The 18,012-nt window shown below is 40.2% G+C and overlaps 1 protein-coding gene across 4 annotated transcripts in view; it reads left to right on the forward strand.

Moving 5' to 3' along the window:
- LOC106591047 (kinesin-associated protein 3) overlaps window positions 1-18,012 on the forward strand; it is a 187,977-nt gene that overhangs the window by 6,317 nt on the left and 163,648 nt on the right. For all 4 annotated transcript variants that reach the window (XM_045694559.2, XM_045694560.2, XM_045694561.2 and 1 more), the window contains exons 5-6: window positions 3,199-3,340; window positions 3,482-3,581. In XM_045694559.2, coding sequence (XP_045550515.1) covers window positions 3,199-3,340; window positions 3,482-3,581 — 242 coding nt within the window. The remainder of the gene's footprint in view (window positions 1-3,198; window positions 3,341-3,481; window positions 3,582-18,012) is intronic.

The following is an 18,012-nucleotide window of genomic DNA, read 5'->3' on the forward strand; positions in this document are numbered from 1 at the left end:
ATCACCACATCCTCATCGGCAGACTCAACAGCCTTGGTTTCTCAAATGACTGCCTCAACTGGTTCACCAACTACTTCTCCGACAGAGTTCAGTGTGTCAAATCTGAGGGCCTGTTGTCCGGACCTCTGGTAGTATCTATGGGGGTGCCACAGGGTTCAATTCTTGGGCCGACTCTCTTCTCTGTATATATCAATGATGTCGCTCTTGCTGCTGGTGAGTCTCTGATCCACCTCTACGCAGACGACACCATTCTGTATACTTCTGGCCCTTCTTTGGACACTGTGTTAATAACCCTCCAGACGAGCTTCAATGCCATACAACTCTCCTTCCGTGGCCTCCAACTGCTCTTAAATACAAGTAAAACTAAATGCATACTCTTCAACCGATCGCTGCCTGCACCTGCCGGCCCGTCCAGCATCACTACTCTGGACGGTTCTGACTTAGAATATGTGGACAACTACAAATACCTAGGTGTCTGGTAAGACTGTAAACTCTCCTTCCAGACTCACATAAAACATCTCCAGTCCAAAATAAATCTAGAATTGGCTTCCTATTTCGCAACAAAGCATCCTTCACTCATGCTGCCAAACATACCCTCGTAAAACTGACCATCTTACCGATCCTCGACTTTGGCGATGTCATTTACAAAATAGCCTCCAACACCCTACTCAACAAATTGGATGCAGTCTATCACAGTGCCATCCGTTTTGTCACCAAAGCCCCATATACTACCCACCACTGCGACCTGTACGCTCTCGTTGGCTGGCCCTCGCTTCATACTCGTCGCCAAACCCACTGGCTCCAGGTCATCTACAAGACCCTGCTAGGTAAAGTCCCACCTTATCTCTGCTCGCTGCACCCACCCGTAGCACGCGTTCCAGCAGGTATATCTCACTTGTCACCCCCAAAGCCAATTCGTCCTTTGGCCGCCTTTCCTTCCAGTTCTCTGCTGCCAATGACTGGAACGAACTACAAAAATCTCTGAAACTGGAAACACTTATCTCCCTCACTAGCTTTAAGCACCAGCTGTCAGAGCAGCTCACAGATCACTGCACCTGTACATAGCTCATCTATAAATAGCCCAAACAACTACCTCTTCCCCTACTGTATTTATTTATTTATTTTGCTCCTTTGCACCCCAGTATTTCTACTTTGCACACTCATCTACTGTCAAATCTACCATTCCAGTGTTTTACTTGCTATATTGTATTTGCTTCGCCACCATGGCCTATTTATTGCCTTTACCTCCCTTATCTCACCTCATTTGCTCACATTGTATATAGACTTATTTTTCTACCTTTATTATTGACTGTATGTTTGTTTTACTCCATGTGTAACTCTGTGTTGTTGTATGTGTCAAACTGCTTTGCTTTATCTTGGCCAGGTCGCAGTTGTAAATGAGAACTTGTTCTCAACTAGCCTACCTGGTTAAATAAAGGTGAAATAAATAAAATAATAATACATTTGACTAGATAGATGAGGAGGCTAACGTCAACACGGTGTCTCTGTTCTAGATAGATGAGGAGGCTAACGTCAACATGGTGTCTCTCTGTTCTAGATAGATGAGGAGGCTAACGTCAACATGGTGTCTCTCTGTTCTAGATAGATGAGGAGGCTAACGTCAACACGGTGTCTCTGTTCTAGATAGATGAAGAGGCTAACGTCAACACGGTGTCTCTGTTCTAGATAGATGAGTAGGCTAACGTCAACATGGTGTCTCTCTGTTCTAGATAGATGAGGAGGCTAACGTCAACATGGTGTCTCTCTGTTCTAGATAGATGAGGAGGCTAACGTCAACACGGTGTCTCTGTTCTAGATAGATGAGGAGGCTAACGTCAGCATGGTGTCTCTGTTCTAGATAGATGAGGAGGCTAACGTCAACATGGTGTCTCTGTTCTAGATAGATGAGGAGGCTAACGTCAACATGGTGTCTCTGTTCTAGATAGATGAGGAGGCTAACGTCAACACGGTGTCTCTCTGTTCTAGATAGATGAGGAGGCTAACGTCAACACAGTGTCTCTCTGTTCTAGATAGATGAGGAGGCTAACGTCAACATGGTGTCTCTCTGTTCTAGATAGATGAGGAGGCTAACATCAACATGGTGTCTCTCTGTTCTAGATAGATGAGGAGGCTAACGTCAACACGGTGTCTCTGTTCTAGATAGATGAGGAGGCTAACGTAAGCATGGTGTCTCTGTTCTAGATAGATGAGGAGGCTAACGTCAACATGGTGTCTCTGTTCTAGATAGATGAGGAGGCTAACGTCAACATGGTGTCTCTGTTCTAGATAGATGAGGAGGCTAACGTCAACATGGTGTCTCTCTGTTCTAGATAGATGAGGAGGCTAACGTCAACACAGTGTCTCTCTGTTCTAGATAGATGAGGATGCTAACGTCAACATGGTGTCTCTCTGTTCTAGATAGATGAGGAGGCTAACATCAACATGGTGTCTCTCTGTTCTAGATAGATGAGGAGGCTAACGTCAACATGGTGTCTCTCTGTTCTAGATGAGGAGGCTAACATCAACACGGTGTCTCTCTGTTCTAGATAGATGAGGAGGCTAATGTCAACACGGTGTCTCTGTTCTAGATAGATGAGGAGGCTAACGTCAACACGGTGTCTCTGTTCTAGATAGATGAGGAGGCTAACGTCAACATGGTGTCTCTCTGTTCTAGATAGATGAGGAGGCTAACGTCAACACGGTGTCTCTGCTCTAGATAGATGAGCAGGCTAACGTCAACACGGTGTCTCTCTGTTCTAGATAGATGAGGAGGCTAACGTCAACACGGTGTCTCTCTGTTCTAGATAGATGAGGAGGCTAACGTCAACACGGTGTCTCTCTGTTCTAGATAGATGAGGAGGCTAACGTCAACACGGTGTCTCTCTGTTCTAGATAGATGAGGAGGCTAACGTCAACACGGTGTCTCTCTGTTCTAGATAGATGAGGAGGCTAACGTCAACACAGTGTCTCTGTTCTAGATAGATGAGGAGGCTAACGTCAACACGGTGTCTCTCTGTTCTAGATAGATGAGGAGGCTAACGTCAACACAGTGTCTCTCTGTTCTAGATAGATGAGGATGCTAACGTCAACATGGTGTCTCTCTGTTCTAGATAGATGAGGAGGCTAACATCAACATGGTGTCTCTCTGTTCTAGATAGATGAGGAGGCTAACGTCAACATGGTGTCTCTCTGTTCTAGATAGATGAGGAGGCTAACATCAACAAGGTGGAAGAGTATGTAGAGCTGCTGTATGAAGGTATGGAGGAGAAGGTGAAAGGGGCTACACTCATCCTACACCTGGCCAGGAACCCGGACAACCTGGAGGAACTACTACAGAATGGTAAAGACAGAGGTGGAGAGACGGAGAAGGTCTGCGCTATATGCATAACATTGCATTAAAGTGTAAACCATCAGGACAGTGGCTCTGCTCTGGTCCGTATGTCTAAGGTTCTGTTTGTGTGTCTCTCTGTCTGTCCTGTAGAAACGGCTCTAGGAGCCCTGGCCAGAGTTTTGCGGGAGGACTGGAAGCAGAGTGTTGAGCTTGCCACCACCATCATCTATGTTTTCTTCTGTTTCTCCAGGTAAATACTAGAGGGGAGAGGAGGGAGGGAGAAGAGGTAGGAGAGGGAGGGAGAAGAGGGATGGGAGGGAGGGAGAAGAGGTAGGAGAGGGGAGAGACAGAATTGGGACAGAACTGCTTTTCCCTGTTGACTTGTAACCCACCGGTTGCTAGCTGGCCTTTCTAACTGCTAGTCTGACCTGCCGCCCCATTTGCTACTTTATAAGACGGCTTTACTCAGAAGGCCTTTCGCTTTTCTGTTGTTCCATTCAGTGGTCGTGGAGTGTAAACGCTACATCTCTATTGAGGCTTATTGAAGGCAACCACGTGCTGTTAATCTGATTCAACTTTATTATATATCCAGTACAGTCCACTTCTCTACTAGAGAAACACATAACTTCTAATGAATACAAGTCTATTATTTTATTCATCTGGTTCAGAGCAGAAAAAGGGGGGTGATTGTGTAAAATAAACCATCAAAACGCTCCAAACGGTTTCTCAGAAAGCAGTGATTAAAGTTACCAGCTACATCGCGCCGCTGTCACAGGACCCTTAAAAGGATGAAAATAACCGGATTCTGATATAAAAACCGAGAGTTGTTGTCTCTGAGTCCTGAATTATTCTCACGTTCCCCAACTGGAACGTGGGTGAGATTTATCTTTGACAGCAGAGGTGGTTTTTTAGCTTTGATAGCTTAAAGGTGGGTTTTTTGGCTCACATGTTACATAGACATTTTCGTCATTTAGCAGACGCTCTGATCCAGACGAACTCAGTGGCCTTGTGGAGATTGAAAGGTTGTGAGTTCAATCCCTTGCTGAGACTTCCCAAAGACTGTAAAATGGGACCTGATGCATCTCTGCCAGTTTGGGGAACCCGGTTGTTGAGCATAAACCTGCAGCAGCGAGTCACTGTTTAGATGTTTCCTGAGAACGAAGGGTGTGTTGTCTAGGGTCACGCCAAGGTTCTTAGCACTCTGGGAGGGGGACATCTTGGAGTCGACCCTGATGGAGACGTCCTGAAGTGGGCAGGCTTTCCCCAGGAGGAAGAACAGCTCTGTCTTGTTGAGGTTGCGCTTGAGGTGGTGGGCCAACATCCAAGCTGAGATATCTGCCAGGCACGCAAAGATGCGTGTCGCCACCTTGAGTGACATCTGCATAGCAGTGATAGGAGACCATGAGAGGATATGACAGAGCTGAGTGACTTGGTGTATAGGGAGAAGAGGAGAGGTCCATCCTCATAGCAGTGATAGGAGAGACCATGAGAGGATATGACAGAGCTGAGTGACTTGGTCTATAGAGAGAAGAGGGCCTAGAAGCGAGCCCTGGGGGACACCAGTAGTGAGAGTACATGGTGCAGACACAGATTCTCTCCACAGGTAGGCTGAAATCCAAGAGTGTAGAGACTGAGACGCCCAGCGCTGAGAGGGTGGAGCGGAGGATCTGATAGAGCCTGAGACGCCCAGCGCTGAGAGGGTGGAGCGGAGGATCTGATAGAGCCTGAGACGCCCAGCCCTGAGAGGAGGATCTGATAGAGCCTGAGACACCCAGCCCTGAGAGGAGGATCTGATAGAGTCTGAGACACCCAGCCCTGAGAGGAGGATCTGATAGAGTCTGAGACACCCAGCCCTGAGAGGAGGATCTGATAGAGCCTGAGACACCCAACCCTGAGAGGGTGGAGAGGAGGATCTGATGGTTCACGTTGTCGAAGGCAGAGGATAGATCTAGGAGGATGAGAACAGAGGAGAGAGAGTCAGCTTTGGCAGTGTGGAGAGCCCTCTGTGACAAAGAGAGCAGTCTCAGTTGAGTGACCCGTCTTGAAGCCTGACTGGTTAGGATCAAGGAAATCGTTCTGAGAGAGCTAACGAGAGAGTTGGTCAGAGACGGTTTGGAAAGAAAATATACAGGTCTATAGTTTTTGACATCAGAGGGGTTGAGTGTTGGTTTCTTGAGGAGGGGAGCGACTCGGGCCACTTTGGAAGTCAGAGGGGACTCAGCCAGTGGTCAGGGATGAGTTGATGAGGGAAGGGAGAAGGTCTTCAGAGATGGTTATGAAAAGGAGGGGATGGGGTTGAGCGGGCAGGTTGTCGGGCGGCCAGACCTCACTAGTCGCAGGATGTCATCTGGAGAGAGAGAGAGAGAGGGGAGAAAGAGGTCAAGGCGTAGGGTAGTTCTGGAGAGAGAGAGGAGAAAGAGGTCAAGGCGTAGGGTAGTTCTGGAGAGAGAGGGGAGAAAGAGGTCAAGGCGTAGGGTAGTTCTGGAGAGAGAGAGGAGAAAGAGGTCAAGGCGTAAGGTACTTCTGGAGAGAGAGAGGGGAGAAAGAGGTCAAGGCATAGGGTAGTTCTGGAGAGAGAGAGGGGAGAAAGAGGTCAAGGCGTAGGGTAGTCCTGGAGAGAGAGAGGGGAGAAAGAGGTCAAGGCGTAGCGTAGTTCTAGAGAGAGAGGGGAGAAAGAGGTCAAGGCGTAGCGTAGTTCTGGAGAGAGAGGGGAGAAAGAGGTCAAGGCGTAGGGTAGTTCTGGAGAGAGAGGGGAGAAAGAGGTCAAGGCGTAGGGTAGTTCTGGAGAGAGAGGGGAGAAAGAGGTCAAGGCGTAGGGTAGTTCTGGAGAGAGAGAGGGGAGAAAGAGGTCAAGGCGTAGGGTAGTTCTGGAGAGAGAGAGGGGAGAAAGAGGTCAAGGCGTAGGGTAGTTCTGGAGAAAGAGGTCAAGGCGTAGGGTAGTTCTGGAGAGAGAGAGGGGAGAAAGAGGTCAAGGCGTAGGGTAGTTCTGGAGAGAGAGAGGGGAGAAAGAGGTCAAGGCATAGGGTAGTTCTGGAGAGAGAGAGAGGGGAGAAAGAGGTCAAGGCATAGGGTAGTTCTGGAGAGAGAGGGGAGAAAGAGGTCAAGGCGTAGGGTAGTTCTGGAGAGAGAGAGGGGAGAAAGAGGTCAAGGCGTAGGGTAGTTCTGTGTGAATGGGACCAGTGGACTCAATAGGCTGAGTGAATAAGGAGCGGATATTGTCAACCTCCTTTTGAAAGTGGTTGACAAAGTCATCCACAGAAAGGGAGTAGGTAGGGGGAGGGGGTGGAGGATTAAGGAAGGAGGAGAAGATGGGAAAGAGTTTCCCAGGGTTAGAGGGTGAAGCTTGACATTTAGAGTGGTAGAAAGTGACTTTGGCAGCAGATACAGAGGAAGAGAACGAAGAGAGGAGGGACTGAAAGAATGATAGGTCCTCTGGAAGTTACGTTTTTCCCAGAGCACTGGGTAGATGCAGGAACAGGGTAGGTGAGCCCATGGCATATAGAGTACTGGGTAGCAGCGGGAACAGGGTAGGAGGGCCCATGGCATTCAGAGTACTGGGTAGCTACAGCAACAGGGTAGGGGAGACCATGGCATACAGAGTACTGGGTAGCTGCAGTAACAGGGTAGGAGAGCCCATGGCATACAGAGTACTGGGTAGCTGCAGGAACAGGGTAGGAAAGTCCATGGCATACAGCGTACTGGGTAGCTGCAGGAACAGGGTAGTAGAGCCCATGGCATACAGAGTACTGGGTAGCTGCAGGAACAGGGTATGAGAGACCATGGCATACAGAGTACTGGGTAGCTGCAGTAACAGGGTAGAAGCGCCCATGGCATACAGAGTACTGGGTAGCTGCAGGAGCAGGGTAGGAGGGCCCATGGCATACAGAGTACTGGGTAGCTTAGGGAACAGGGTAGGAAAGGCCATGGCATACAGAGTACTGGGTAGGAACAGGGTAGGAGAGCCCATGGCATACAGAGTACTGGGTAGCTACAGGAACATGGTAGGAGAGCCCATGGCATACAGAGTACTGGGTAGCTACAGGAACAGGGTAGGAGAGCCCATACAGAGTACTGGGTAGCTGCAGGAACAGGGTAGGATAGCCCATGGCATACAGAGTACTGGGTAGTTGTGGGAACATGGTTGGCGTTGACATGGTTGATACCCAGTACTCTGTATGCCATGGGCCCTGCTACCCTGTTCCTGCAACTACCCAGTACTCTGTATGCCATCACTTGAACAAGAAGGTGGCGCGACGGTCTTTTGTGGGCAAATTTTGTCATCAAACTTTGTCATCAAAGTCTGACATTCTCTGGATTAATGGTGCTTTCAAGACAACTGGGAACTCTGGGGGAAAAACAAGGTTGAAACATGACGTTAGTGATCTTCAGGTCAGAGCGCTAGAAAGATTTCTGACTTCCCGATTTGGAATCCCGAATTGGATGACCGTTCAAAACGTTTTTTCCCAGTCGGAGCTCGTTTTTTTCCCGCCAGAGTTCCCAGTTCAGAGTTCCCAGTTGTCTTGAACTCACTGAAGTCTGAAAGTTCCCAGTTGTCTTGAACTCACTGAAGTCTGAAAGTTCCCAGTTCTGAATTTCCAGTTGTTTTGAAAGTGGCAGAAGTCATGCTGGATTGACAGCATGGCCAATGTTGAATGTTTATCCTTTTAAGCTTGGAAAAGAGGCCCTTAATTCCATTATTGGACCACACATCCACTCCACTGAATAGCATGCTAGTGATTGCTTCGCAATGCTTGCAGTTAGCCACGGATTCCTTCCAAGCCACTCATTGTTGAATTTGCGATGTTTATGGCCGATGAGCAGCGATACCATAATTTTTCTTTATAATTTATCTTCATATGACAAGGATTGAAAAGGATTTGCCAGTTGATTGTCGACTTGATTCATGATGATGACTGCTTGTCTAGCTTGATGTTGACGGTCCAATCAAAGCTACTGTAGATTTTACGTTTTTAATCTGTGGCCAATGACCTTGAGCCTTCTTGGATGGGCATTTCTAATGTAACTCTATGGCAGCACCCAAGGGTGGCTTGAATTTTTTAGCTCTACCTGTAGATGTTGCGGTGACGTAGTGTCCCTATGAGTGACAGAACACTGAGCCAATCACGGCGCGACTAGAGAAGATAACCAACCCCCTACGCTCTGGATTTTCCGCTGGCTGCCGTAACCACCACAGAGTTGAGTTGGGCTGAAACACCTGTCTTTTGGAAATGCCTTATTCAAGAACGCAGAAAAGAGACAATGTTTGTATGTGACTTTATTAACTCAATGATATATATATATATTTTTACATTGTTTGCAAACTGATCTGTGACACGTATTAATGCCAAAATAACATGCCCCAACTGCCCTGAATGACAGGTCACCACTGATTATACAGGAAATATCACTACTGATTATACAGGAAATATCACCACTGATTATACAGGAAATATCACTACAGGAAATATCACCACTGATTATACAGGAAATATCACTGATTATACAGGAAATATCACCACTGATTATACAGGAAATATCACCACTGATTTATACAGGAAGTATCACTGATTATACAGGAATTATCACCACTGATTATACAGGAAATATCACCACTGATTATACAGGAAGTATCACCACTGATTATACAGGAAATATCAGCACTGATTATACAGGAAATATCACCACTGATTATACAGGAAATATCACTGATTATACAGGAAGTATCACCACTGATTATACAGGAAATATCACTACTGATTATACAGGAAATATCACTACTGATTATACAGGAAATATCACTACTGATTATACAGGAAATATCACTACTGATTATACAGGAAATATCACCACTGATTATACAGGAAATATCACCACTGATTATACAGGAAATATCACTACTGATTATACAGGAAGTATCACCACTGATTGTACAGGACATATCACCACTGATTGTACAGGACATATCACCACTGATTATACAGGAAATATCACTGATTATACAGGAAATATCACCACTGATTTATACAGGAAGTATCACCACTGATTATACAGGAAATATGACTACTGATTATACAGGAAATATCACCACTGATTATACAGGAAATATCACCACTGATTATACAGGAAATATCACCACTGATTATACAGGAAATATCACTGATTATACAGGAAATATCACCAATGATTATACAGGAAGTATCACCACTGATTATACAGGAAATATCACCACTGATTATACAGGAAATATCACCACTAATTTATACAGTAGGTATCACCACTGGTTATACAGGAAATATCACCACTGATTATACAGGAAATATCACTACTGATTATACAGGAAATATCACCACTGATTATACAGGAAATATCACCACTGATTATACAGGAAATATCACTACTGATTATACAGGAAATATCACCACTGATTATACAGGAAATATCACCACTGATTATACAGGAAATATCACTGATTATACAGGAAATATCACTACTGATTATACAGGAAGTATCACCACTGATTGTACAGGACATATCACCACTGATTGTACAGGACATATCACCACTGATTATACAGGAAATATCACTGATTATACAGGAAATATCACCACTGATTTATACAGGAAGTATCACCACTGATTATACAGGAAATATGACTACTGATTATACAGGAAATATCACCACTGATTATACAGGAAATATCACCACTGATTATACAGGAAATATCACTGATTATACAGGAAATATCACCAATGATTATACAGGAAGTATCACCACTGATTATACAGGAAATATCACCACTGATTATACAGGAAATATCACCACTAATTTATACAGTAGGTATCACCACTGATTATACAGGAAATATCACCACTGATTATACAGGAAATATCACTACTGATTATACAGGAAATATCACCACTGATTATACAGGAAATATCACCACTGATTATACAGGAAATATCACTACTGATTATACAGGAAATATCACCACTGATTATACAGGAAATATCACCACTGATTATACAGGAAATATCACTGATTATACAGGAAATATCACCACTGATTATACAGGAAATATCACTGATTATACAGGAAATATCACCACTGATTATACAGGACATATCACTGATTATACAGGAAATATCACCAATGATTATACAGGAAGTATCACCACTGATTATACAGGAAATATCACCACTGATTATAAAGGAAATATCACCACTAATTTATACAGGAGGTATCACCACTGATTATACAGGAAATATCACTACTGATTATACAGGAAATATCACCACTCATTATACAGGAAATATCACTGATTATACAGGAAGTATCACCACTGATTATACAGGACATATCACCACTGATTATACAGGACATATCACCACTGATTATGCAGGAAATATCACCACTGATTATGCAGGACATATCACTGATTATACAGGAAATATCACCACTGATTATACAGGAAGTATCACCACTGATTATACAGGAAATATCACCACTGATTATACAGGAAATATCACCACTGATTATGCAGGAAATATCACCACTGATTATACAGGACATATCACTGATTATACAGGAAGTATCACCACTGATTTTACAGGAAATATCACTACTGATTATACAGGAAATGTCACCACTGATTATACAGGAAATATCACCACTGATTTATACAGGAAGTATCACCACTGATTATACAGGAAATATCACTACTGATTATACAGGAAATATCACCACTCATTATACAGGAAATATCACTGATTATACAGGAAGTATCACTACTGATTATACAGGAAATATCACCACTGATTATACAGGAAATATCACCACTGATTAATACAGGAAGTATCACCACTGATTATACAGGAAATATCACTACTGATTATACAGGAAATATCACTGATTATACAGGAAATATCACCACTGATTATACAGGAAATATCACCACTGATTATACAGGAAATATCACCACTGATTATACAGGAAATATCATTTATTATACAGGAAATATCACCACTGATTATACAGGAAATATCACCACTGATTTATACAGGAAGTATCACTGATTATACAGGAAGTATCACCACTGATTATACAGGAAGTATCACCACTGATTATACAGGAAATATCACTGATTATACAGGAAATATCAGCACTGATTATACAGGAAATATCACTACTGATTATACAGGAAATGTCACCACTGATTATACAGGAAGTATCACCACTGATTATACAGGAAATATCACTACTGAATTTACAGGAAATATCACTACTGATTATACAGGAAATATCACTGATTATACAGGAAGTATCACCACTGATTATACAGGAAATATCACCACTGATTATACAGGAAATATCACCACTGATTATGCAGGAAATATCACCACTGATTATGCAGGACATATCACTGATTATACAGGAAATATCACCACTGATTATACAGGAAGTATCACCACTGACTATACAGGAAATATCACCACTGATTATACAGGAAATATCACCACTGATTATGCAGGAAATATCACCACTGATTATACAGGACATATCACTGATTATACAGGAAGTATCACCACTGATTATACAGGACATATCACTGATTTTACAGGAAATATCACTACTGATTATACAGGAAATATCACCACTGATTATACAGGAAATATCACCACTGATTTATACAGGAAGTATCACCACTGATTATACAGGAAATATCACTACTGATTATACAGGAAATATCACCACTCATTATACAGAAAATATCACTGATTATACAGGAAGTATCACTACTGATTATACAGGAAATATCACCAGTGATTATACAGGAAATATCACCACTGATTAATACAGGAAGTATCACCACTGATTATACAGGAAATATCACTACTGATTATACAGGAAATATCACTGATTATACAGGAAATATCACCACTGATTATACAGGAAATATCACCACTGATTATACAGGAAATATCACCACTGATTATACAGGAAATATCACTGATTATACAGGAAATATCACCACTGATTATACAGGAAATATCACCACTGATTTATACAGGAAGTATCACTGATTATACTGGAAGTATCACCACTGATTATACAGGAAATATCACCACTGATTATACAGGAAATATCACCACTGATTATACAGGAAATATCACTGATTATACAGGAAATATCACCACTGATTATACAGGAAATATCACTACTGATTATACAGGAAATATCACCACTGATTATACAGGAAGTATCACCACTGATTATACAGGAAATATCACCACTGATTATACAGGAAATATCACTACTGATTATACAGGAAATATCACCACTGATTATACAGGAAATATCACTACTGATTATACAGGAAATATCACCACTGATTATACAGGAAATATCACCACTGATTATTCAGGAAATATCACCACTGATTATACAGGAAATATCACCACTGATTATACAGGAAATATCACCAATGATTATTCAGGAAGTATCACCACTGATTATACAGGAAATATCACCACTGATTATACAGGAAATATCACCACTAATTTATACAGGAGGTATCACCACTGATTATACAGGAAATATCACTACTGATTATACAGGAAATATCACCACTCATTATACAGGAAATATCACTGATTATACAGGAAGTATCACCACTGATTATACAGGAAATATCACCACTGATTATACAGGAAATATCACCACTGATTATGCAGGAAATATCACCACTGATTATACAGGACATATCACTGATTATACAGGAAATATCACCACTGATTATACAGGAAGTATCACCATTGATTATACAGGAAATATCACTGATTATACAGGAAATATCACCACTGATTATACAGGACATATCACCACTGATTATACAGGAAATATCACCACTAATTTATACAGGAGGTATCTCCACTGATTTATACAGGAAGTATCACCACTGATTATACAGGAAATATCACTACTGATTATACAGGAAATATCACCACTGATTATACAGGAAATATCACCACTGATTATACAGGAAATATCACAACTGATTATACAGGAAATATCACCACTGATTATACAGGAAATATCACCACTGATTATACAGGAAATATCACTGATTATACAGGAAATATCACCACTGATTATACAGAAAGTATCACCACTGATTATACAGGAAGTATCACCACTGATTATACAGGAAATATCACCACTGATTATACAGGAAATATCACTACTGATTATACAGGAAATATCACCACTGATTATAAAGGAAATATCACCACTGATTATACAGGAAATATCACTACTGATTATACAGGAAATATCACCACTGATTATACAGGAAATATCACCACTGATTATTCAGGAAATATCACCACTGATTATACAGGAAATATCACTGATTATACAGGAAATATCACCACTGATTATACAGGACATATCACTGATTATACAGGAAATATCACCAATGATTATACAGGAAGTATCACCACTGATTATACAGGAAATATCACCACTGATTATACAGGAAATATCACCACTAATTTATACAGGAGGTATCACCACTGATTATACAGGAAATATCACTACTGATTATACAGGAAATATCACCACTCATTATACAGGAAATATCACTGATTATACAGGAAGTATCACAACTGATTATACAGGAAATATCACCACTGATTATACAGGAAATATCACCACTGATTATGCAGGAAATATCACCACTGATTATGCAGGACATATCACTGATTATACAGGAAATATCACCACTGATTATACAGGAAGTATCACCACTGATTATACAGGAAATATCACCACTGATTATACAGGAAATATCACCACTGATTATACAGGACATATCACTGATTATACAGGAAGTATCACCACTGATTATACAGGACATATCACTGATTTTACAGGAAATATCACTACTGATTATACAGGAAATATCACCACTGATTATACAGGAAATATCACCACTGATTTATACAGGAAGTATCACCACTGATTAATACAGGAAGTATCACCACTGATTATACAGGAAATATCACTACTGATTAATACAGGAAGTATCACCACTGATTATACAGGAAATATCACTACTGATTATACAGGAAATATCACCACTCATTATACAGGAAATATCACTGATTATACAGGAAGTATCACTACTGATTATACAGGAAATATCACCACTGATTATACAGGAAATATCACCACTGATTAATACAGGAAGTATCACCACTGATTATACAGGAAATATCACTACTGATTATACAGGAAATATCACTGATTATACAGGAAATATCACCACTGATTATACAGGAAATATCACCACTGATTTATACAGGAAGTATCACCACTGATTATACAGGAAATATCACCACTGTTTATACAGGAAATATCACCACTGATTATACAGGAAATATCAGTACTGATTATACAGGAAATATCACTACTGATTATACAGGAAATATCACCACTGATTATACAGGAAAGATCACCACTGATTATACAGGAAATATCACTGATTATACAGGAAATATCACCACTGATTATTCAGGAAATATCACCACTGATTATACAGGAAATATCACCACTGATTATACAGGAAATATCACCAATGATTATTCAGGAAGTATCACCACTGATTATACAGGAAATATCACCACTGATTATACAGGAAATATCACCACTAATTTATACAGGAGGTATCACCACTGATTATACAGGAAATATCACTACTGATTATACAGGAAATATCACCACTCATTATACAGGAAATATCACTGATTATACAGGAAGTATCACCACTGATTATACAGGAAATATCACCACTGATTATACAGGAAATATCACCACTGATTATGCAGGAAATATCACCACTGATTATACAGGACATATCACCACTGATTATACAGGAAGTATCACCATTGATTATACAGGAAATATCACTGATTATACAGGAAATATCACCACTGATTATACAGGACATATCACCACTGATTATACAGGAAATATCACTGATTATACAGGAAATATCACCACTAATTTATACAGGAGGTATCTCCACTGATTATACAGGAAATATCACCACTGATTATACAAGAAATATCACCACTGATTATACAGGAAATATCACCACTGATTATACAGGAAATATCACCACTGATTATACAGGAAATATCACTACTGATTATACAGGAAATATCACTACTGATTATATAGGAAATATCACCACTGATTATACAGGAAATATCACCACTGATTATACAGGAAATATCACCACTGATTATACAGGACATATCACTGATTATACAGGAAATATCACCACTGATTATACAGGAAGTATCACCACTGATTATACAGGAAATATCACCACTGATTATACAGGAAATATCACCACTGATTATGCAGGAAATATCACCACTGATTATACAGGACATATCACTGATTATACAGGAAGTATCACCACTGATTATACAGGACATATCACTGATTTTACAGGAAATATCACTACTGATTATACAGGAAATATCACCACTGATTATACAGGAAATATCACCACTGATTTATACAGGAAGTATCACCACTGATTAATACAGGAAGTATCACCACTGATTATACAGGAAATATCACTACTGATTATACAGGAAATATCACCACTCATTATACAGGAAATATCACTGATTATACAGGAAGTATCACTACTGATTATACAGGAAATATCACCACTGATTATACAGGAAATATCACCACTGATTAATACAGGAAGTATCACCACTGATTATACAGGAAATATCACTACTGATTATACAGGAAATATCACTGATTATACAGGAAATATCACCACTGATTATACAGGAAATATCACCACTGATTTATACAGGAAGTATCACCACTGATTATACAGGAAATATCACCACTGTTTATACAGGAAATATCACCACTGATTATACAGGAAATATCAGTACTGATTATACATGAAATATCACTACTGATTATACAGGAAATATCACCACTGATTATTCAGGAAATATCACCACTGATTATACAGGAAATATCACTGATTATACAGGAAATATCACCACTGATTATACAGGACATATCACTGATTATACAGGAAATATCACCAATGATTATACAGGAAGTATCACCACTGACTATACAGGAAATATCACCACTGATTATACAGGAAATATCACCACTAGTTTATACAGGAGGTATCACCACTGATTATACAGGAAATATCACTACTGATTATACAGGAAATATCACCACTGATTATACAGGAAATATCACTACTGATTATACAGGAAATATCACTACTGATTATACAGGAAATATCACCACTGATTATACAGGAAAGATCACCACTGATTATACAGGAAATATCACTGATTATACAGGAAATATCACCACTGATTATACAGGAAATATCACTGATTATACAGGAAATATCACCACTGATTATACAGGAAATATCACCACTGATTTATACAGGAAGTATCACCACTGATTATACAGGAAATATCACCACTGTTTATACAGGAAATATCACCACTGATTATACAGGAAATATCAGTACTGATTATACATGAAATATCACTACTGATTATACAGGAAATATCACCACTGATTATTCAGGAAATATCACCACTGATTATACAGGAAATATCACTGATTATACAGGAAATATCACCACTGATTATACAGGACATATCACTGATTATACAGGAAATATCACCAATGATTATACAGGAAGTATCACCACTGATTATACAGGAAATATCACCACTGATTATACAGGAAATATCACCACTAGTTTATACAGGAGGTATCACCACTGATTATACAGGAAATATCACTACTGATTATACAGGAAATATCACCACTGATTTTACAGGAAATATCACTACTGATTATACAGGAAATATCACTACTGATTATACAGGAAATATCACCACTGATTATACAGGAAAGATCACCACTGATTATACAGGAAATATCACTGATTATACAGGAAATATCACCACTGATTATACAGGAAATATCACCACTGATTATACAGGAAATATCACTGATTATACAGGAAATATCACCACTGATTATACAGAAAGTATCACCACTGATTATACAGGAAGTATCACCACTGATTATACAGGAAATATCACCACTGATTATACAGGAAATATCACTACTGATTATACAGGAAATATCACCACTGATTATACAGGAAATATCACTACTGATTATACAGGAAATATCACCACTGATTATACAGGAAATATCACCACTGATTATTCAGGAAATATCACCACTGATTATACAGGAAATATCACCACTCATTATACAGGAAATATCACTGATTATACAGGAAGTATCACTACTGATTATACAGGAAATATCACCACTGATTATACAGGAAATATCACCACTGATTAATACAGGAAGTATCACCACTGATTATACAGGAAATATCACTACTGATTATACAGGAAATATCACTGATTATACAGGAAATATCACCACTGATTATACAGGAAATATCACCACTGATTTATACAGGAAGTATCACCACTGATTATACAGGAAATATCACCACTGTTTATACAGGAAATATCACCACTGATTATACAGGAAATATCAGTACTGATTATACATGAAAT

This window comes from Salmo salar, chromosome 14, assembly GCF_965601325.2.
Source record: "Salmo salar chromosome 14, fSalSal1, whole genome shotgun sequence".
In the NCBI taxonomy this organism is placed as follows: Eukaryota; Metazoa; Chordata; class Actinopteri; order Salmoniformes; family Salmonidae; genus Salmo; species Salmo salar.